This window comes from Globicephala melas, chromosome 11, assembly GCF_963455315.2.
Source record: "Globicephala melas chromosome 11, mGloMel1.2, whole genome shotgun sequence".
NCBI lineage: Eukaryota > Metazoa > Chordata > Mammalia > Artiodactyla > Delphinidae > Globicephala > Globicephala melas.
The window spans coordinates 97,679,170-97,702,868 of NC_083324.2; the positions used below are offsets into that span (position 1 = coordinate 97,679,170).

General features: G+C 53.7%; 1 protein-coding gene across 5 annotated transcripts in view; it reads right to left on the reverse strand.

Annotated features, from left to right (window-relative positions):
* The window catches only part of RREB1 (ras responsive element binding protein 1), a 150,359-nt gene that overhangs the window by 1,379 nt on the left and 125,281 nt on the right, over nucleotides 1-23,699 (reverse strand). For 4 of the 5 annotated variants that reach the window (XM_060307515.2, XM_060307514.2, XM_060307517.2 and 1 more), the window contains 4 exons: nucleotides 17,586-17,775; nucleotides 13,643-16,535; nucleotides 7,016-7,180; nucleotides 925-1,740 (listed from right to left, as the gene is read on the reverse strand). In XM_060307515.2, the coding sequence (XP_060163498.1) occupies nucleotides 925-1,740; nucleotides 7,016-7,180; nucleotides 13,643-16,535; nucleotides 17,586-17,775 (4,064 nt within the window). The remainder of the gene's footprint in view (nucleotides 1-924; nucleotides 1,741-7,015; nucleotides 7,181-13,642; nucleotides 16,536-17,585; nucleotides 17,776-23,699) is intronic. The other variant, XM_060307516.2, reaches the window with a different exon arrangement.

Consider the following 23,699-nt stretch of genomic DNA (forward strand, 5'->3'; position numbering starts at 1 on the left):
GTAGGGCGGCACCTCCCAAGTCGAAGCTGCAGGTATGCTGTGTTCTGACTCAGAGCAGCTGGGGCTTCCCCTCTCGCCTGCAAACACGGAGCTGAGAGCAGCTGAGAGCACCACCTGCCAGTACCCCGAGAATCTCTCTCTGCTGGGAGCCAAGTTCCGGTGCCCTCAAGTCCCAGCACAGGGCCGTGGGTGTGTGTGGGGGGCACATGTGCACCTTGGCCGCTGGGAGGAGAGGGAAGCTGAAACCAAGACACAGAGGAGCTTTCCTGTTTGGTGGGGGAAGAATCGCTTGTATCTTCTGGCTTCATGAGGACATCCAGGGGGCCTTTCTACCAAAACAACAGCCGCTGCTTTGGGGTTTGCAGCCTCAAGCCCAGAGGCGGTGGATTCCAGGAGGAGCAAGGACGTGCCCAGGCAGCAGCCAGATGACCGCCCCACTCAGCCCCATCAGCCCCGCTGCTGCAGAGCCAAGAACAGACAAGGTTCTCGCTGCACAGCCGACCTAACACCTGTTGGCTGACGACGAATCCCGGGTGCCTCCCCACACAGGCCTCGGGCCGCGAGCCCCACGGAGCCCCACCACACCGCCTGCTCCGCCGGCCACACCCACATTCTTCTAGATGCTTCTACCAGGCAGGGCAGCCATCATCCCCATTCTAGAGACAGGACCACGGAGGCTCAGAAGACTAAGGGGCCGATCAAAACGCGCTGGCAAACACCACTCCGCCGTCCACTGCACCTGTGCCCTCCTAGTGCTAAGAGTGGGACACGCCCTCAGAATTCCTAGCCCACCCGGGCTCTCTCCCTGCTCGGCAAGAAAGCCCTGCTGCCCACGGTGGCTGGAAGACGGGATCCTGGCTGGCTCGCCGCCCCCCCCCCCCCCCGCCACCTCCACCAGCAGCCCTCCCCGCCCCCGCCCCTCACCTGTGTGTGACCTCATGTGCCGGGTCAGGTCCTGCAGGGACCAGAACCTCTTGCTGCACACACTGCACACCTTCTTCCTCTTGTCCGCCTTGCTGGCCGCACTCCTGGGGGAGTCTGTCTTTGGCTTCTTGTCGTCCTCACTCTTCTCCGAGGGCTTCCTCTCGGCCAGGCCCTCCCCATCCCCATCCGAGGGGCCCTCGGCCTCGTCGCTCTGCTTCTCCGCAGGGGCTTCAGTCACGGCCTCCGCCTGGGCGGGGGGCTCGGTGGCCGGGGGCTCGGCGGGCCTCTGTGGCAGCTCGAGGGCAGTGGGCGGTGGCGCTTCAGGCTCCTGGGGGGCTGCGCTCCTGTCCCCGGGCTCCTCGCGGCCGTGGGCCTTGCGGTGGCGGTTGAGGGTCCCGAGGAACTTGAAGCTCTTGCCGCAGACGTGGCAGGCATGGCGGGCGTGCCTGTGGTCCTGCGCAGCCGGGTCCCCGCCGCCGCCCGCGCCGGCCTCGCCCTCGGCCAGCTTGAAGCCCATCAGCTTGCTGGCGAGGTTGAGGTCTAGGCTCTTGTTGCTGACCGTGTCCTCCGCGGGGCTGTCTGCGTCCTCATCCCACTCCCCCTCCGCGCGCTCCTCCTCGGGCTCCGCGTCCTCCTCGGTGCCCCTCTCCTCCCCAGCCAAGGGCGTGGCTGCCGCCGGCTCCGCCTCCTCTGCCGCCGACTCGTCCGGGACCGGGCTGGGCTCGGCTGCTCCTTCCGGTGTCGGCGGCTCCCTCTCCCGGGAGGTGAGGTCCAGCACTTCGCCGCCCGCCGATGCCTCAGCGTCCGACTGGCTGTCTGCAGAGCAAGCACGGGGCAGGCTGAGACCCAGGCCACCAGACACGCCCCTTCCGAGGGCTCGCTCGTGACCCACCCCCGGGGGGCCTGTCTCCCAACCCCCGCCAGGACTTCTCTCACACAAATTCCCCTCACCCCTTACGTCCCTCAAGGGCCAAGACAAATCTGGGGTTAATTTTTAAAAGGCAGAAGGAGCAGCCGCACACGGGTGCACACAGGCTGGGGTCACAGGGTAGCTGCGCCTGCAGCTCCCGGCCTCCCTTCCCCGCCGCCCCCATGCCGAGCCAGCCCCCTCCACGGGCACACACAGGGATGCTCGGGGCCCCCAGGGGCAGCCAGACAGAGCGACGGCGAGAGAGGACAGCTGGCACATTCCAGAGACTCGCAGCACAAGGGAGGTTGAGGAAGCTGAGCCGTAGAAGTTATTTTCCAGTGCAAAGAGGTTGTGTACACATGCAGCCTACACAGGCCTGCCCCCCAAACACGGTATCTGGGAGCACCTCACAGGAAGTGGCCCAAAGCGAGTATTCTGTGTATGTGGTACACATGCTCCCGCCTGACGGCGGGTTTCCAGTAGAGGTCCCAGGCAACAGGAGACGCATGCACACCTGCAGCCCCCCCGGCAGCTGTCAGGACCCCATGTAGGGAGCGGAAACATTTCCTGTCTCTCAAGTGGTTCCTACCTGTCCAGTCTCCACAGCAAAACCAGATGTGGACAGGCCACCAGTTTCTATCAGCCTTCTTAAGGGCTGGCCTGGTGGTAACAGTATCGACACCAAAGAGATGACGGTATTTATCAAAAGCACCATCTCCTCTCTATTCTGGTTGGGCAAAGTCTTAGCCAGTATTTTATTATGTGCTCTGATAGTGAAGCTAAAGCTTGCTGAGCCCGACTATTAACTACAGATGCAATGACCAATGGACTACTGTGGCATCAGGCTGATAAAATTCGTTATTTCATGGCACATATGTGACATGCACCTCCCTCATCATGCCAGGTCTCCGATCACAAGTTCACACATCTAACCTGAAGTCTCACCTGATGAGAGCAGACCACCGCCACACCGACCCAGGCCCGTGGCTCTGAGTCACAGGCTCCACGACTCGCCACCAACGCAGCCCTGGGCTGGGGGCGAAGGAGCTGCACCAACCCTGCCACGGTCATACTGCCTGGGGCTCTCGGCTCACCTACAGCGGTCTACGCGGCTCTCCCACTTTACTTCTCTTCACTGGTTTTATTCTGACTACTTTTTGGCAACCACTGTTTGAGTATCTTTAAAGGTTTCAGAAGGAAACAAGTAATTGTGGGGTGAATATAAAATTTCTGAAAGAAATTTTGACAATTTAAATGATTTCTGACAATTATCCAAAAGATGAAAGAAGATGACCCCTGAGACATGCACACCAACATCGAGGCCATATTCCAGGGGAAAAACCAGCTACTCATTTTCTTGAATCACGCAAATGGAGAGCACCTATTAAATGGCTTTTGGTATAAACTCCACAATAAAAAAAAATACAGAATGCTTGGTTTCCTATTTGTTGGTTCCGTGGGTAGTTAAAGACAAAAAAAAGACAAAACAAAAACAAAAACAAAAAAACGGCGAGGGGAGGGTTGATCTCTGGTTACTCCCTATTTGTCCCAGTATACTCTAGGCTGTTTCACTTAATTATTAATATTTTTCCACCAAAGAGCATGGATTATTTAAAATTTCAACTGTAGTAGGATATATTTAAGATGATAAACTTTTGGGGGAAAATTCAGTGAATTCTGAAATCAAACCCAAGTAAAAATACTACGATAATACACTAAGATCAGATCGTTCTGACTCCTGGGCCCTCCCTAAGTGTGGATAATGGAGAGCTCACCCTAAAAGCAATGGGAGGCCAACTCGCTTCCTCCGAGGAGTGGAGAGGGCTTGTTGCGTTCTACCCAACGTCCACTAGGGGGCGGGTTTTAGCAGGGCAGCCGGTGCCCTTCAAGTTCCCAGCAGCACCAAGGGCTCTTCTCAGCAATTCTTGGGAACAACGCACTTAGCCCCCCTCTGTCTCGTGAACACCCGCCTTAAGCGCCTGGTCCTATCTTGACCTTGTCCTCCGCAGCAGCTCACCCTTCCGAGTGCAGGTGGTGGAGCTGATGACTTTTGTAAGCAATGCGGCTTTAAAAATGTGTTGATTTGGGGACTTCCCTGGCGGTCCAGTGGTTAGGACTCTGCGCTCCCACTGCAGGGGGCCTGGGTTCGATCCCTGGTCGGGGAACTAAGATTCCGCAAGCTGGGAGGTGCAGCCAAAAAAAGAAAAGAAAAGAAAAGAAAAAGGGGAGGGGAGAGCGGGGGAAGAAAACTGTGTTGATTTTCTGTCCCTGTCAGCCAGTCCCTCATTCGTGATGCTAATCTAAGAAAACTGCTAGAGGAAGCAGACAGAATCTGAAGGCACTAGTAGATAAGAAGCCCAAAGCTCCTCCGATGCGATGCGCAGTGTGGAGACTTCCACGTTAGCGCAACAATTAAGTATCTACTGCTTCCTAGAAATGTCGCGTCACCCAACTGAGGTGACAATGTACTGACCTCAATGCCTACCTGGCTGGGCAGGGGCACAGCCTCCACTTTATCTAGACCAGCACTCCCCGTGGTGCAGTCCATGCCCGTACGTGGCCTTCTGGGCCAGCAAGGGTGCCACCACTGAGGGACAGTCTTCAAGTGTCCACGCTGGGAAATTAATTCCCTGGCGGTCCAGTGGTTGGGACTCGGCGCTTTGACTGCTGTGGGCCCGGGTTCAATCCCTGGTTGGGGAAGTAAGATCCCAAAAGCCGTGCGGCGAGGCCAAAAAAAAAAAGTCCACGTTTACACTGATTTGAAAAGTCACATGCAGGTGCCCACAAATAGGAAGGCTCCTACAGACATCATCTGAGGAAGAACCAGGAGCATCCCCTGAGGGCAAAGTGGGCCAGGGTACCTCTGCCCACAAGAAAGTGAATCAAAGTTTCAGCCTAGCTTTGAACTATCAATATGTCCCTTTCAGCTAAAACTGCCCCCATCGGAGCATCTTCAGCATGCCTTTGGGGGAAAACCTAGGGCGCATTTTTGTGAGACCTTATGTGATCGAAAAAGTCAGACCTACGTTGCAAAACATGTCCTGGGATTTTAAGAAAATGCAACCTAGGCACATAAACCTAGAAATCCCTCAAGAACTGCCTTGGTCATTTCCTGCCTTTGTGTTTTTACGGTCTTTCCCCAAAGCCTCACTTTTAACTTCATGGGAGGGAGCCGGAAAGGAAACCTTCACTCCCTCCATCATGCTCACCTGGTTTAAAAAACTTCCCCTTGAAATCACTGAAATCCACCTCCCTGACCCTCCTTCTCCCCATCTTACCTCTCAGCCCTCTTTCTCACCACGGATTGTGACCACAATTAAACCAAGCCTATATTTTTCTCTTTGCTGGTTTCACGTTACAACTCTCACTGAACTTTCTTTTTCCAGAGGCTTTGTCCCTTAAAGGAAACCTACACAACCTCCGGGCAGGGTCAGGGCAAGGAGGGCGCTGATGGGACTTGGAAAAACAAAACTCATAACTGCAATTTAAAAGATAAATTCACCCACCATGAAGATGTGGGCTGCACCGAAGCTAAGATATAAGTTCCGATTGGCTTTGCGCCTGCAGGAGCCCTGGTTTTGGTGTTCCTTGATCATACAGATCAAGATGCTGAACTCAAAGTATGTTACACTTTAAGACTTGTCTGCCAGCGTGGGAAACCAAGGGCTCCCCGCGGCCACCTCAACCATCAGCTTCTTTCCCTCCTTTGGGACCGTGATGGGCTGTGAGAAAATGGGCTGGGTAGAACGTGATGTGGCAGCTGACACTCAAACACTGAGAGGGGTCATCCCAGTGAAGGTGCGCTCTGCCAGCCTCGCTGCCCGTTTCCTGGGGTTGAACAGCAGATCACCCAGCAACCTCAGGCTCGAGGGCACCCAAGTCACGGCAAGATTCCGTGGGGCCTGTACGTTTCTCTACTCAAAGATCCTGGCGAGTCACGTGGACCTGGACGCTGGAGGGGGCGTGGCAAACTGGCCTACACTTCTATACCCTGAGAGGGTCTGGGTTCACCACAACCGAGGGCCTGGCCGTTCAAGGGCTTGTTTCACTGGGCTCTGTGGGAGGTGTGGGGAAAGAGCAGAGGTCTCTGCACCAGCTCCTCTTCCTGGAGAGGCTGCCCGCTCACTGCACCCCTCTCCCCCGTAACTGGGACAAGGACAAGGGGGCCGGGGCTGGGGTTGAAGCCCGACCCTCCAGTCCACACTCACTCACAGACAACACAGCCCCCCAACCCACCCAAGTCTGAGGGGGAGAAGCCCGGACACAGTCACAACTCTAGAAAAGCACATTTGGGGGGAATCTCCTCGGATTCAGAAAAGGGGGAAATGTCAAGCTTTCCAGATTTGCCAGACTGAACCCATACCCGCAACAGTTATTCAGCACTGGCCAACCAGCCCTGTGTCTGAGTAACCCGCAGCAGCCCATTTTCTGTTTTATTTGTTTTGGGGGGTGAGGGACACAAAACCCCGGCAGCTGGAGATAATGGAATATACTGAATAGAGGACACGAGTAAATACAGAAGCTGTAAGGAAAAAAAAAGGTGGCAGGAGACGCACGGGGCAGCTGTTAATTGCTCTATAGGGGCCGGAGGAAGGAAGCACATATCAGCACATGAGAAGAATACCCGGATTCGGGTCAAGCAGAGATGTGATTAAAGAAAGGACATGCAGAGTGCTTTTTCAAACAAGACGAAGTTTTTTTTACTGGGAAAAGAGTTATTTAAAAGAAAAACACCCCACCCAGCCCGGCCCCTCCCTGCTGAGGGTGGAGCGTCACTAGTTCCTGCAACACCCTGGCAGCGAGCGGGCCCATCCCTGGCTCTGCAGGATGCGGCAGACGCTGGGGTTTGAGAAAACAACACCCGAGTAGTTTCACATCCCTTTCAGACGTGTTCCTATGCAGAGCTGGACTGTGCACCCTCCTGCACAGCCCAGCTCCACAGGGCAAAGGGCAGGAACAGGCGTCTGGGGTGGGAGGGGTGGGGAACAGATCTTCTCTAGCAGCTCAGAGAAGCAGCCTGGGGGCGCTACCATGGCCCCCATACCCGTCCTGCTGCTGGGATGCCAGCAGGAGGCCTCAGGGTCCTGCAGAGAAGGGGAGGCCGCCAGCCGCAGCGCAGAGGCCGGGGCGCGGCTAACGGGCTCCTGCGGCGCCCTCCTCTCCATCACTTGGAGGCACTACCTGTGCTATCATGGGCTCCAACATCACTCTGTTTTGACTGGGGGATAAGCCCGTTTCTTCTCAGGGAACAGGCGGTAACTCCGTGTTTGCGCAACTGGTGGCGTTCACAGTTAGATTTGGTGGAAAAGAAGGCACCGCATTTTTGACAAGGGAAGGGTTTCTGACCTGAAGCGGGAAAAAAAATACATGTTTATCTGGCTTTCTACTGCAACAAAAAAGAAAAATCGCTTTCCATTCATTCTCCTGGGATCATTGGCATTTGTCCACCCCCCCACCGAACCCCTTTCTTTTAAGAAAATAAACAAAATACATTAAAAAAAACAAAACAAAACACTGAGAACAGTAGCAACTCAAGTGATCACCTTCCCTTATCCTGAGTGGGATGAAAGATTTGTCTTCAAAATACTAAAAGTTAACAATGAAACCAAGATACATATCTGAAGTAAAACAGTATTACAATTACAAATCTTACGTAATAACTACAACAACAAAGGTGAGTGAAGGGATCTGAGCACAGCAGGAGAACACCTATGTCCACCACAGAGAGAAGACGCCTGTGATAGTTTCCAGCCTGGCAAGTACCGTGGACGTGGGGAATCGAATGGGATGAAGGGCAACGCCCGGGGCCTCCTGGAGGAATCCTGAACCCTCTGGATGTCTCTGGGGTCCGGCCCTCCCACCTGGACTGCAAGTGCTGAGTTCTGACTTGCCGGGATGCCTCCTGTCTGACCTCTGCCCAAGGTCACCGTGGTCCTAGCTGGCAAGACAGGGGAGGTCGGCTTGGTGCACGAGGGTTCTCTGTCCCCCTTGCTCTAAGCTCTTGCTGGTGGTGCATCAGGGACCAAGGTCCCGAGTCTGATCAGAGCCGCGTGCTCCACTCAGCAGCCCGCGTGTGAAGCTGAGTCACTGAGCGGCCCCTAACCCCACCAGCCCCACAAGTAGGCCAGCTGCCTGTCCCTCCCCGGCCATTATCTGCTTCGACCGGCCTACTCTCCCCTTCTTCCATTTCGATTCCTTTTGCAGGCTCCTCAGTACCTGGTCCTGTGTCTGCATGGACGGACGAGGGGGCGAAGCCAGGGCAGACCACGAGGACAAAGAGAAGGAAAGAGGAGAGACCAGGGAAGGGAGTGGGCGGGCACCAGGACAGAGGAGGTGTGGTTATCAGCTACTGCATCACTGGGTTCTTCTGGTTTCCCCCCAAGTGCCACATTCTAAGGTTCTGGTTTCTGATTTTACAGGGAAAAGGTTTCGTGCACCGACAAACAGGACTCATAGAGCTGCAGCCAGCACGGCTGTCTCATAACCCCAAGGCTGCCACGATCACACACACCATCAAGACATGTCAGGCAAGTCAATCAGCGCGGTTCCCTGGAAACACTAAGAGGGGGTGGGGCTGGGCTTCAGCCTTCCATTTAGGTTTAGATGAGCATTAATGGACCCCAGAACCAGTGCAGGCGCACAAGTCCAGGCACCCAGGGAATGAACAGCGTGGGCCTGGAGCCCCGAGTTCTCAGGACAGGAAGGACTGGCACTGCCAGCCGCACAACTCTGGGGCGCCATTTGCACGGAGCACACCGCGTGTGACCCCGAATCCCCACACTCCAAGTATGAGCATCAGCAGTAACCAAAGAAAGGGGACGTCCACCTCCACCTGAGCCATGGTTCCAAATCACTGGTAGGGTTTTTACGAACACAGATGCCTAGAACCATCAAACACCACGGAATTAGAAGCCTGGAAAGGTGGAATCAGACACTCAGAAACTGGACCCGTGCACCTCTAAGGAGCTCCACTTGGGCCTGAGAGGATGAAATGGAGAACCCGACTGCTCCACAAAGCTTGTAGGTGTTTTGCACTAAATTTATAAAAATGCTCACATTAAAAAAAAAAAAAAAAAAAAATCACGCTTTTTGCGTGAAGACTAGTTGTAAAGTATTTTAATGCTTTTTTTGTGCACCCTTCTCGCTTTTCACTAAAAGTTGAACATGATGTTTAATAATTATTCAGGCTGTGTTAAGTAAAAAGAAAATACTTTTCCTTTAATATTTCACTGTCAAAAGGCAACATCACAGCTTCCCTGAGTCAGGCCAGTTTGGAAAACAAGAGAACCAGGCTCGAGAAGAAAACAAGTCAGAAGCTGTGACTGTGAACTGTGATCTGGCTCTTGATTTCAAATAAAGCAGTTAGTTTCTTGCTTCTTCCTCTTACATGATTTGCTCTGTAACTTTCACACTGGTAAATGCGTCACTTGTACAGCTGGTTTGAATAGCCAGGCTGATGTCTCATGACGATGAGGAGTCATGTTAAGGTTAAATGTAGAGAACGATTCAATGACCTAAAAGTACTGTATCCAGTTAGGAAGATTCCCGAAGTGACAACTAACAGCAGTCTTTAAAAGTTCCCATTTCACTGCATAAGTCGCACATTTTACATAGCAGTGTGCTCTCCAGACTGCATGGACAGAGGAAAACAAGAGCGCTTTGACTATTTTATGATCATACAGGTTTCAGAAAAACCTTGCTGACTCGTAATCTACGTGGAAAGTATCCAATGATTTTATTCATTTGGTAGCAGCCACAGAAGACTGTTCCAGCAGCGGTGTTTCTAAACGCACCTGTGAGCACAAGGAGCACCTCTGCACCCAAAGGCCCGTGACGTCCTTCCGCCCCACCCTGCGATGTCAGCCAGTAGTTTTCACTCTCACAGAACAGTCAAGAAACGAAGAAAGAAATTCTTCAGGAGACGATGCCGTCTGGCAGGCACTGGGCAGGAAGGAATAAAGGACGAACAACCAGAGCAAGTCCAATGGCCCGGCCTCACACCCTCAGACGCCTCTCCGTACCCCGCCGCCCGCCCCCACCCGGGGCACAGGCCTCTCTCTGTCTGTCTGTCTGTCTTTCTTTCAGGATGTGGCAGATGCAGGGCCGGCCAGGTAAACGCATTCAGAGCTGCCCTTTAAGAAAGTTGGAAGCAGCCAAACACGGCTGGTGTCAGTGCTTCCACACTGAGGTGTGTACATCTCACTGGTCTCAGCTCCGCCGCTGGTTGCCTGTGAACAGCGGGTGGGAGAGGTGGGTGGGGAGGGCCCCAGGCTGGCAGAAAAGGGCAGCGAAGCCCTCAACCATGAGAGAGTGAGCAAGGCAGGGGGCCACGGATGTCAGAGCGGGAGGGCACCTCAGCACCACAGGTGCCGACCCCTCCGTTCCACGCGGAGGAAGGTGAGGAAGGGGCTGAAATGGACCGTTTCCTGGCACTCTCTCCTCTACTTGTGGCCTCAAAACACACGGGACGCTCACGAGGGGGAAAGGCAGGAAGAGTGAGCCGTCTTCTCCTAAAGAGGCAGCACTGTTCAGGCTGAGAAGGGAAGGAGCCAGGACGGTCCTCCTCCACAGGATGCCATGGGCTAGCGGACGAGGGGAAGGAGGAAACTCAGCTGTGTGTGGAGATCACGCCAGGATCTCACGAAGTTCGCCAGCAGACGCCAGCTTCCTCCTAAGACATGATTCCTAGAACCTGAGCCACGCAGAGAAAGGGCTGAAACCACGTGCGCCTTGCCTGAGCAACAGTGAACCCCCGGCTGGGCACTTAACACCTGGGCTACTTAATGCTGCCCATTCAGGGGGCGGGGTGCACTGGAAACATGTCTGTGAGACGACGTAAAGATGCTAGAATTCTTCGCATGCGCTAAGAGGCTGGGAAGAGGCCGACCCTCAAGATGCACAGTTTGCTTCAAGCCAGTTTAAAACTGGACGCCACTCAACAGCTTCCGGCTGGAATGCAGCTAGAGCTTAACACTGCCACCCCGGCCCCCAAGCCTCTGCCCTGTGTGACGAGGTTTTACAGGGTCATTTCAGAGTCCATGTTTAGTTTCTGTTACATGTGAGCCTCAGTCTAATTTCAGCATTACGGAGGGAGCACCTCATAGGAAGCCACGAGCCGGGCACTTGGAGATCCCACAGCAGAGCCGTCTACCGGGAAAACCTCAGCGTGCAGGAAGGCTGGGCAGGCCACATGATTTCTCAGGCTCCGTCCAGCTCCAGCACTGTACCAGACATAGCCGAGGGCTGTATAAAATTACTAAATGGAGCTAATGCTGAGATTGTTGCTGGAAGCTGAGGCTGTGAAAGGGCAAAGGAAGTTAACTGAGCCCTATGGGCGCCAGCGTTCGTCCAGGTCTAAGCGTGTGGTTAGCACCATCCCACGGTCACAAAGTCTCTGGTCAACAGCTCGTGGTCCACAGCCGTGTTCCACCTTGTCTCAAACCACTTCCCAATCTTCTGCGTTCGCACGTGTCAGGATACAGGGGGGCAGAAGAGGCACGCCCCCTGCATCCTCAAATGGAACCTGACCCTGGCTCCCACCCCCAGCACTACTGCGCGTCCCCCGAATGCCTGCAGGCAAATTACTCAAGCCTCCCTAAACTTCAATTGCATCATGGCAAGATGGGGATGACATGGCCCTCGTGGCCCGGTCACCAATACTAGCTCTGGAAGGGTTCTCTACCCGCCCGAATGCGCCCCTCAAGAAAAAAAGCCCGCGACCCCACGGCAGGAACACACTATGTGAGGGACGGGGTGGAAGCAGACACGGCCGTCAGGGGACAGTGACTGTGGGGGGAGAAGCGGCAGAACATGTTCACACCTACACCTGCCCCCGCCCTCCCCCCGTCCCCGTCTCAGACTAACTCCCATCTCCTCTGCTCCGTTCCGACGCCACCAAATTTTAAACCAACGAGGTCGCTTCGGCGTTCAAAAGGAGCTTCTATCGGGCACCTGCAAAGACACGGCGCGACCCTTGAGCGCACGTACGGGCTGCTCAGTCCTCTCAGGGAGGCCGCTGGCGTGCAGGGAAGAGGACAGTGGCACCCGCCCAGCACAGGGCTCCCGGCTGGAGCAGAGGTGGGGAGGCGGTGCTGGCAGGGGAGCGCTCCTCATCACGCCCAGACCGCCTGCTTGCTCAAAAGCGGCAACGGGAATACTCACTTCTCCAGAGACTCTGCAGGAGACAGACAGCTGCCACAAAAAGGGCGGCAAGAGAGACTGCTGTGCAGGGCACCTTCTCTCTAAGAAGCATCTTCTTTCTGAACTGCTTTCTTCCTTAGAACTGTTCCCTTACTTTGTCAGGCTTAAATGATTTCAAACGGAGAGAAAATGACAGTCTGAAAACGCAGCACAGACTCTACAAATCTAGGAATTCTGGTTCCTGTTATTTGAGTCCTCCGTGGACAGACACTCCTAACTGATGCCTGGGTTTGAGGCCCCACCACGCCGGAAAGAGACGCCGTGCCCACGTGGCAGCCAGCCTCAGACAGACCCTGCAGCGCACCCTCCCCTGCCCTGCCCGTCTCCTCTGCACTCTCATTGCCCAGGACAGCTCTGCCATCCCCTCCCGATGTCCCAACTTGTTAGGAGAAACAGCCTTCCACGGAGGATCCACCCTGCGTGAAGCCTTTCTACCTGGATACAGAGCGTGGCTCCCACCCAGCCCCTGCCATCTTCCCCTCTCCACACCGTCATGAGCCTCTGCACTACCTGGGGTTGCCAGATTTAGCGACTCAAAATACAGGACGCCCAGCTGAAATCTGAGTATCAGATACACAACAAATAAGTTTTTAGTATATCCCAAACAGTGCACGGAAGATATTTATACTAAAAATTATTTGTTGCTTATTTGAAATTCAAAATTTAACTGGCATCCTGTATTTTATCGGGCAATCCTATACCATACAATTCTTTATTCTGTTTTAGGTCCTATCAATTAATATTTGGGTGGTGATCTCCAAAAGGCTAAGGATCTCACCCAATCTGTCCTTAGTTCAAAGATGTAAATTTTGAATACTCAGCTTGAATATTCAGTAACTCATAATTAAGATGATCTTAAGATGACCCTAAGTTGTAGGGTCATCTGACTACTAACTCCCTGGTATAAAATTATTTAAAGTGTATTTCTTATCTCAAATTTCTCTTTAAAAATCAATGCACGACAACATTTGAAAAATACTTTTGGGATATCTTTTTGGCAACTTAAGTCTGTTACTTAGAATATTTTAATTGCGTGTTTCTCTCTGCAACAGCCAACAACTTTAGTATAGATAAAAAATTTTTTAAATTCTAAAGCTACTCTGTCACTGACGCTCACAATGAACAGGGGAAGAGGTAATGGCCTTAGTGAACTGAAAGGTAGCTGCAAAATTTGCAGTATTTCCCTTTATGAATACACAGCAGTCAAAAGAACTTCACAGAAGGTCTGCCATTTTAAAAGCTGCCTTGAATGCAAATTCTTCTGCCCAAGTCCCTGTTCCCCTAGCTGCCTCCTGTGCATAACCAAGCAGATAATGCCTCGACCACGTGAGGGATGTGATGGCCCAAGACCATCTCACCTAAAAACACCCTGCCTGACCCTTCCCTTCACCAGCAGCCCTCGGAGGCCCAGCCAACGGAAACAGGCCATTCTGGTTACACGAGCACACAGGGAAAAACTCTCGGCCCCATCAGGCAAGCCCCTGCTTCTGAGACTGAGGAAGAAGAGAAGCTAGGAATGGGGAGGCGGGAAGAGGGTCCCTCCTTCGACCCCACCCGTCGCCGCCCCTCAGCCCAGCGGCTGGGCCACAGCCTGCCCGGCCCTCTTACCAGTGTGCGTGAGCATGTGCCTCTGCAGGGAGCTGGCCCAGGGGAAGACCCGGGGGCAGTGGGGGCAGCTGATCCTCTGCAGGCAGCTGGCATAGGAGCTGCGCTTCGCCCTCAGCAGCCTGTCCTCCGGGGGGCTGCCCTGCTCGTCCTCGCTGGGCCCGCTGTGGTCTGCGGCCACCTCGTCCTGAGCGTCGTCCTCCGCGCTCTGCAGGAACGGACTGAACTTGTTGGTGTCCGTCGTAGCCAGCATCTTCTCGATGCTGGCGAACTCCCCGCTGGAGTCCAGGTCCACCCCGCCGCTGGTGCGCAGCCGGCTCCTCGTGCCCTTTTTCCGGCCCCTCTTCTTTGACAAGCCAGCTGGTCCCTGCTCAGTGGGCGAGGCTGCCTCTGGGCTGGTGGCAGCAGGGGAGGAGTCACTGGATCCTTTCCTGCTGGCGACATCGGTGGTGGCTTTGGAGACGGCGCCCCCTACAACATCTGCAGCTGCAGCGTTACTGCCAGCGCTCGCGGGCCCCGGGTCAGCCACCTTGGTTTTCAGCAAGGTGGGGGCCGAGGACACGGATGAGATGATCTGGGCAATGGAGGCCAGTGGGGGCAGCTCCTCTGTCACGGGGGGCTTTGGCAAAAGCAGGGGGGGCTTGGGGCGCAGCGGCCGCAGCAAGGCTGGGCTGCTTACGAGGGTGGAGTTGCCCAATAGCGGGGAGCTGTTGACCAGGGCTGAGGAGTAGATGGGCACAGCGAGTTGAACGGAGCCCTGCAGGGGCGGAGCCGGGGCTTCCGGAGTGCTGGCGGCAGAGGCCGCCGCTACAGGGGCCACGGGCTTTTCCAGGACCCCGCTGGGGCCCAAGGTCACCGGCAGGGTGGGGCAGGCTGGTGGACAGGGAGAGGCCTGCTCATTGCTCGCGGGCTCCTGCTCAGGCTTCTTGGCTTCCCCGGGAGCGGCCGCGTCCTCGTCTCCTCTCCTGAAGTTCTTGGGGATGGACAGATCGATGGGCTCCATGGAGCAGTCGTATGGGGCCGAGGCGGAAGGGCTCAGGAAGGAGGCCGAGTTCTCCTGCTTCACTTGGACCAGGGCCAGGCCCTTCTGGGAGAAGTCCAAGGGCTCGTTGAAGTCCCCTGCGAAGTTGCTGGCGGGCTCCACTTTGACTGCGACGTGCGGGGGCAGCGGCTGGGCGGGGGCCCCGTGACGAAAGCCGTTCTGGGGCTCCAGGAAGGCGGCCAGGGGCTTGCGCTCACCCAGGGCGGCGCCGCCCTCCTCCACCCTGCCCGGGGCCTCGGTGGGCGCGTCGGCGGGGCCCAGGCCGTCAGCCGCCAGAACGTAGCTCTCGATGTCACGCTCGGGCACGTGCAGGTGCTGTTTGAGGACGTGGTGGATGCAGTTGCGCTTGGCCGAGAAGGCGGCGCTGCACTCCTTGCACTCGAAGGGCTTGCGGGCCTTGGGGCAGCCGCCCAGGCCGCGGCCGCAGTGCGCGCGCATGTGGATGCGGAGGGCACGGTAGTGCTTGAGGTCCTCGCCGCACAGCCGGCACACCGTGTCTGGGGAGCAGAAGGCGTCCACCATCTCGGCCGCGCTGCTGGTCACGTACTCGATGTTCTTCTCGATGTCCTTGCGTGTGGCCTTGAGGTGCTTCTTGCGTAGGTGGCGCTCGCAGTTGGCCTTGACCGTGAAGGGGTAATGGCAGATCTTGCAGATGTAGGGCCGCTCGCCGCTATGTGTGCGCAGGTGGCGGATGAGCGCGGCCTTGTCGGCGGCGATGTAGTCGCAGATGTTGCACTGATAGGGCGAGATGCCCAGGTGGGAGCGCACGTGCGCGCGCAGCACCCCCGAGAAGGCAAACACCTGGTTGCAGAAGCGGCAGGGGTAGAGCACCTTGCGCATGGCCGGCGTCTTCTTGCCGCTGGGGGCCGTCATGATGGCCTTGAGGTCCCCCTCCGTGATCTCCTGCTTAATCTTGGCCTCCATGCTCAGGGGTAGGAGGGCCTCGATGATGCTGTCCTGCTCCAGCTGCGTCTTCATCTCGGCCTGGCCCGGCAGCTCGAGGCGCGGCTGCTGCAGGAAGAGCTGTGCGGCTGTGTTTGGCTGCGCCCCCGACTGGGACTGCAGCAGGTGGGCGTCGGAGGCCGCCTCCACGGAGCCCCTGAGGAGCTTCAGCGGCGGCGGGGGCAGGCTGGGGCTGATGCAGCCCGGGGAGGCCTGCTGCGCGTTGACGAGGGGTGGAGGCGTGGAGGTGGCCACCACCGTCCGTGGTGTGACCAGGGGCTTTGGCTTCAAAGGGGGCATGTGTTTGAAAATGGCCTGTAGAGGGGCAGCGGGGGCCTTGGACAGAGGCGGAAGACTGATCTGAGGGGGGGCCGAGGCTGCCATCTTCAGGATCTGCTGGATGTCTGCCAGCTCGATGGCTGACTCCCCAGAGATGGGCTTGACCACAATACTGCTGTCAGGCTGGATGATGAAGCCCTTCTGGAAGGGCTGCAGGGACAGATGCTTCATGCTCTCCTTGGTGGCCGGAAGGACGGTAAGAGACCCGCCCAGGGAAGCAGCTTCGAAAGGAGACAGACTCAGCAAGTTGGTGCAGCCAGGGTCCTGAGGTAGCTGACACTTGAGTGCCTGGAGCTGTATTGCTTGGTTGTCATCCGGCAGCGGCTCCTCGGCCAGTGCAGGCCTGGCGTCTTCGATATGCTGCAGGCCCAGCATGGCCAGGAAGACCTTCTGGTCCGGGGCGTCGCCAGGCAGGGCCCTGGACTGCAGCTGTTCCCGTCCCTGGTCGGCAGTTACATGGGTCTGCTTGTGCAGGGTGAGCGAGGAGAGCATGGGGAAGGCCTTGTCACACGTGTCGCAGACGAAGCGGTGCTGCTCACTGATGCACCTGCGCAGGTTCGTTTCACACCAGGCCTGCACGGAAGCCGGGCGGGCGAAAGCAGGGGAACAGAAAGGAGCATTTAGAAATGATCGCCAAGCTGCGCAGCTGCCCCGGCATCCGGCCCTTCTCCACGGCACGTAGGGTGCCCACCTTCCCCTGCTCCCTAACTCCCGGACCGAGTAAGGAAACCAACTAAGCATCTTACGAATCCTTTCTGCTCGATGAATGACGCCGATCCCCAGGGTGTCTCGGCAGATCAGAACTGAAGTACGGTTAAGTAATAACACCACAGAGGTAGGATGAATTCTCTCTTTAAAAATGGGGGCCTTGCAAGCCTAACTGACGGCAACTACCACCATCAGTGAAGAACTGGCTTTCTCTGTGACTGTGGGGGAGGAGGCTGCCTGGGAAGGGGCACCATGGGGGAGGGGGCTACATGAGCGTACACACGTGGGTACGTACACACATGGACATATGCATGTGCACACATGGACGTATGCACATGGTCATGTACACGTGGAATAAGTCACTGAGTCTGGGGCTGCTGTGATGGAAAAATTTCACTGTTGATATCGTCTACCTCAATTTTTTTAAATTGGAAAAAAAATGGGTTCCAAAGTAGTTTTAGCAGGTGTTTTATAAGCAGAGCACAAATACAGCTCAGGCTAACACTGACCCAAAATATTTGAATAGAAGCTACAACACTAGAAATATTTAGCTGTGATATCGATATTAAAGAAATACTTAAAAAATACAAATTCAATTCACCTAGGGCTGTGTGGGGTAGTGAACAATTCACAACTTTAAACCCAAATGCCCCCAAATGGGCAAAGTACCGATGAGCTACACTCATACGCCAGTTAACATGAAATTCAGCACACAAGATAAAAGGCCGCCAACCCTCGTCAACTCAACAACTCAATGAAATGGGAAGGGCCGAGCTGAATTTCAAGAGAAAGGTACTATTAAACAGAAAAAAACCAAATGACAGCATTTTAAGGAAAGGAAGCCTCAGGTGAGGAAATTCAGTCCAGCTGTGTGGGCCATGGAGGTGGCTGCCAGTCATGGGCCAATCGGAATACCTGAGAAATGCGAGGAAACCTCCTACAGGAGAAGTCGGTGAAGCCTAAGTCGTGGAAGCCGGCAGGGATGGAGGGGTTGTTCTGGATGAAGGGCCTTCCCACTGCGTCCCTGGGAAGCTGCTTGTGGACCAGTGCGTTGTGGCGCAGCAGTCCTCGGTGTGTGCGGAAGGTGACGCAGCAAATGTCACATCTGCGGGAAGAAGACACAGGACGTAAGGAGGCGGCCATGCCGGGGCGTCCACCTGTCCGTTAGCCGTATTGTGTTTTCTGTTGCTTCATTTCAGTGGAGCAAAATAAAAAGCATGTGACATCAAGAAGCCAGCCACCTCATGGTGAGCAACAAAAGACTCTCCCTTTAAGAAAAAATTTATGTCCTAGCAGCCTCTGGATACCCAGTCTTTGCAGACGGCACAAGTGAGAACAGAGCAGAGAGGTGGGACCTGAGGCCACTTGCTCTTACCTGCGTTACACGATGTGGAGGGAACACTTCCCTCCCCCAGCTCCATGCATTCGGATTATCAAAAACATCTAGAAGCCCAAAAGCACAAACTTCCACAGCAGCTGGAGCAGTCACGCCAGCATCCCTGATATGTGACTGGGATAAAATGATAATCAAATCCTCCAACTGAACTGGTAGCACATGACAGCGATTATGTATTTAATTCTGCTATTGTTACCATCTATCTAAGAAATAACCATAGCTCCCGAATGCTGAGCCCACGCTAGGTGCGAGGGCACCCCACGGGGGTAGCGCACGACCCGGCAGGTGGGTGGGCATTCTCATCTTCATCTTCCAGAGGAAAACACCGAGGCTCGAAAATGTTCAGCAGCGTGGTGGAGGCCACACAGCCAGGAAGAAGCAAAGACAGTGTGAGCCCTGTTCATACTCCCACCCTCACCTACCATGAAGCCATCTCCCTATCCTAGAAAGACTCTTTCCAATGCGGTCCACAGAAAGATGAAAGACTATCACGCTTCACTTCAGAGATGACTGCATACACCTGACCCGTCCTGGGCCACATGGACATGTAACAAACACCACTTTCTAACGGTGGCTCCGTTTTCTCCATGTTTCACACCAGTGCCGCCTTCTAGGTCTTCACTGAGAGCCATCTTAAAACCCAACAAACATTAGGACATCACCCACATCCTCTAGACCTGCACTGAATACAGCGGCCGTGAAAGCCCTATTTAAACGAATTAAAATGTCCTTAGTCACAGGAGCCCCGTCTCACGGGCTCAGCCGCGACAAGCAGTGCAGGCCTGGCGCATTTCCAGGATCGCAGGAAATCCCATGGACAGCGCCTCTTTCCAACTGCTTTACACATACAAACACATCTGCCCCTCACAAAAGCTCTACGGCAGGTCTTACCCCTGTCTCACAGAGAAGGAGTCTGGGGCACAGAGGGGTACAGCGACCTGATTGAGCTTACACTGCACACACCTTAATGGAAACTTTTTTTGCCTTGAAATTCTTCTCTAGAAATCAAAGAGATAACGGCATCACCCATGAAGCAGCTGGGCTTCACGTGTAGCGCCGAAAGACCAGTGCCAAGTATGTGCAGCCCCGCTCCCTGTGCTGGGCCGTGGCTGGCACAGCAGCGTGCTCCTGTGTCCCCACCTCCTCGACACCCCCCCTCCCCCTGCTGACGCGCCCGCATCTCGCCACCAAGATTCCTGTCATCATTCAATTAAATTTAGCATGCTGGGTTCCCACGAGCCACTCAAAACACAAACCCCTTTTGAGGGACTTCTGGTTAAGCTCACCAACTGTGATAAAGGCTCTGGGCAGGGATGGCCGCAGAGAACCCAGACGCCTATAGGTATGGAAAGTTCTCACGCGGTGGGCCTGCACAGCGCAGCTTCCATCTCTCCCCGGCCCTGCTTCCCACAATCCCTTGCACTGTTCAGATTTTCTCTCCCTGCACCTCTTCCTCTTCCCCTCTGTCCTGTCTGGGCCACAAGCAGGTGAAGTTCAGGGAACTGTCTGGAAGCTGGTCTGTGCCTTCCCTGAAAGGTGAGACTGAGAGGAAGTTAAGAAAGAAAGGACAAGTGCAAAGGCAGCGGGGAGCTGCCACCCAGTGGGCCCTCAGGCATTTTCCACCTGACGTCCATGATGACTCACTCTTCCTGAGTTAACAATTAGCACTGACGACATATATTTTGTGTAGAATATTTGCAAAGTGTTTATAATTAATTTTTACCAGCGTTGGGACATTGCAACAAATACTTAAGCTCAATTCATCCTAGCAACCCAGCCACTGTGTGACCATCCCATCACAATGGAAGCAGAGGCCTGGTTCTCGCTCACCCTCAGAAGACAGCAGGGCTCACTCCGTCTGGCAGAGAAAGGGTCGTTCATCCAAGTTGGGTAAAGGGGTGGGGTGGGGGGACCCTCATTAAAAACAAACATTCACGCACATTTACTATTTTACTCAACCTAAAACATATTCCGTTGATCCTCATTATTTGCAGAGTCTGTGTTTGTGAATTTGCCTACTTGCCAAAACTTATTTGTAAACCCAAGTCAGTATTCGCGGTGTGTTCTTGGACAGGCAACGCAACAGAGAACAGAGTGGGAAGAATCTGAGTTGCCTGATGCACACGTTCCCTGCTGGGGCTGGACAAGGAGACGCTCTGCCCTCTCATGTAAGCTCCTACTGTAAACACGTGTCCTTTCCGCTGTCTCTTTAGTGCTGCCACATTTCTAGCATTTTAGTGCTTCTTCTTGATGAGTCTGCTATTTAAAACGGTCCCCAAGGGCTTCCCTGGTGATGCAGTGGTTAAGAATCCGCCTGCCAATGCAGGGGACACGGGTTCGATCCCTGGATTGGAAAGATCCCACATGCGGCGGAGCAGCTAAGCCCGTGCGCCACAACTACTGAAGCCCGCGCGCCTAGAGCCCGTGCTCCACAACAAGAGAAGCCATCACAGTGAGAAGCCTGCACGCACCGCAATGAAGAGTAGCTCCCGCTCCCTGCCACTAGAGAAAAGCCCGCACAGCAGCGAAGACCCAACGCAGCCAAAAATAAATAAATAAATAAATTTTAAAAATAAAATGGTCCCCAAGTGTAATGCTGAAGTGCCACCCTGCGTCGCCAAGAGCAAGAAGGCTGTGACGTGCTTTGCAGAGAAAACACGCGTGTTAGATGAGCTCCGTTCAGGCGTGAGCTGGAGTGCTGTCGGCTGTGAGTTCAGTGTTGATGAGTCAACAGTATATACTACACAGAGTGTCTTTAAACAGAAACACACTTAATAAAACAAGGTTATGTATCAATTAGTTCATGAAAATGTGACCAGAGGCTTGCAGGAAACTAACCCTGTGTTTCCTCCAGGAACAATGGTTCAGTGCCCACTAACTCTCTGTCTGTGGGGACTTCACGGAACGTACCTACTGGGTAACGAGACTCCACTGCACATTCAACTCGCCCATTTTTATGGGGGCCAAGGACTTAGGCTTGAGTCTAGTTCCACTGAGTGAAGATCCATGTTGTCATCACTGTGTGAGTCACACTCGTAACACAGCATCTTTGATTTCTGGTTTTAGATGCTTTCAGGTAGAGCAAGAACTTAGATTTTTGCAAACCAAACTAAAGCAGCATCCTAGGTTCTTATGATTGTTTCTTCAACTGTTCACAGCTGTCTTGCCCACCCTACATTTGACAGCAAAACAAACAAACAAACAACAGCAACAAAAAAACCTGTCCAATCTGGATTATGTGCAAGTATGCCCAACTCAGTTTTCACAGACTATTCTTTAAAAAAAAACAACCAATATTTCGCTGGCTTACAGAAAATTTAATCAAATTACAGCAAATAATTATAAGTATTACTGACATAAACAGGTTGGGGAGAAATCATACTGACCCTCGGCAGCCTGCATGTCAGCTGCAGAAGGTGAGCAGGTGCGCCTGAGCAGTGGGCTGCACGCTTCTTGAGCTTTTAACCTTGAGCTTCTAACTTTAGAGTTAAAACGTTTTTGAGCATTTACCCCGTATCGGCTTGCTGTTGGTGAAATGTGTGTGTTATGTATCTTTATGTATTTATATGCACACATATATAATGTACCAGGTACACTATAAAATATAAAAACAGAAAATTTTAAAGGATGAGTGAAGAAAAGTCCCATTATTTTGCCTTTGTGCCCCAGAGATCTTTCTGAACACCTTCCTCTTTTGAGACTATGGCATCAGTGCAGAGTCTACTGGCCATGAGTATTCCACATGAGGGCATCACACGTGGGTTGTACAAGGGAATGGAGAGTGTCTCGGAAGGTGGTGATAAGGATTACTGCCCTTCTATCGTAGCCATGAATTTTCAGTAACGCTGAGTTTGCACCATTTATCTAGACATATCCATCTCCTCCTTCATTCTCTTATTCACCTTCAAACCCTTCCCATTTCTGGTATCTGGTACCAAGTTTGCGCTCCATACACACGTGGCAGAATTACCTGGCACCAACCACAGGCTGTGTCCTCCGAGGAAGGCAGGTGTGGAGCAGTGGGAGTATGGGTGCAGGGACCAGGGAGTCCCAGCTGGGAATGGGGAGTCAGAGTGTGTGACCTTGGACAACTTGTTTCATCTGTATTTCAGCTGCCTGCTGTGTAAAATTTCCCAAACGTGCCTGAGATAAGAATCCCCCCATGACCTTGTTAAAAACCAGATTCCTGGGGCCACTGCAGAAGGACTGGAATCAGAATAACTGGAGGAGGAACCCAGGAATCTGTATTTGTGCAAGCACACCAGGTGCCTCTTACATCAGACAAGTGTGGAAAATAAATTAGAGAGAATCAAGCAAGAGGATCTCGAAGTTATGAACAACTGAAGCGACACGCCTGGGCGAGCTCATTCCCTTTCTGCCATGAGTCTCCGTTTTCTTTCTCATCTGTGTGTGGGGATCTTTAGAGTTACTGTGAATAACAGGTAACCAAATGCTCGGAGAACTACAAGGTCCTAGACCAAATTTAACCATTACTTTATGGCGCTAGGTACAAAAAAAAAATCAGGAATAACCCATTTCCTGGCAATTACAGCAGACACAAAAATGCAGGAAAAATGGAATTTTAATTTCCAAAGGCTGTATTCTCTCCTTTCGCTCTCGAGGACTCCACAGAACAGCAGAACTTCTCCACGGCTGCCGTTCAATCTGGAGACTCACTGGAGAGACGTGTGTTCCTCCTGGTCCTGCCTGCGCTGCAGCCCGGCTTCCTCATCACCCCGTTCCCTTCTGGAGCCACAGCCTGCACGCGCATGCACTCAAGCCTCCTAATGCCGTGAAAACGAGCCCTCCATCCACCACATCACACCTCTGTTTCCACAGGGTTTCAATCAAGGTGCTCCTATTTCACTTCTGAAAGGATATAGACTTTCATCTTACAAACAAACTTCTTGAAAAGTGGCAGAGAAAATTAAACTCTGCCTTGAAATCAGAAGCACATCAAGAAGCTGGTTAAAAAGAAGGAAAGAACCCTCGTGGGAAAAAACACTGCCCCCCATCTCACGCTTGGACCTCTATCTGCGGACAGACTTTAAATGAAACCATCGTGGAAAACAGTCACCCAGAGACATTTAGATTGCCTTTGTCAGGCAGAGACACTCGGTTCCTCCTGAGGCCCAGTGGAGGTCACTGCAAATCTGCAGGTGATGCTGCTGGCTGCCGAGCTGGGGCTATCTGCTAACTCGCTTCGGTCTGTCACCTTCATTAAGGCCACAGCCATTGATCAGGTGGTCCCTACCACTCTTCCCCTCGACCCCGGTTTGGGGGAGCTTTCAACCCTGCCAGGAACTCGTGAACAGCACACTGTAAAACATTTAGATGGAGTGGAGCTGACTTAAGAGTCACGGCAGAGTGACTGGAGGATGATTTCATTTTGCAAGTGCTCTGACGACGTGCCAGGGGGAAATTTTACAGATCCGAGAGGCTGCTTTCGGATTTTCTGGCAACGGAGATGGCCTTAAGTTGCAAACTGAGGGTAACTTTTCCAAATGGAAACTAACTTCTGCTGTCAGTAAGATAAATGCATTTAATGGGGGAAAGTGTATCTAGCTGTAGGGTTTAAAGAAGCTAATAACATTCCACCCACTCTTCTAAGAACAAAACTTTCCTTTTTTCTT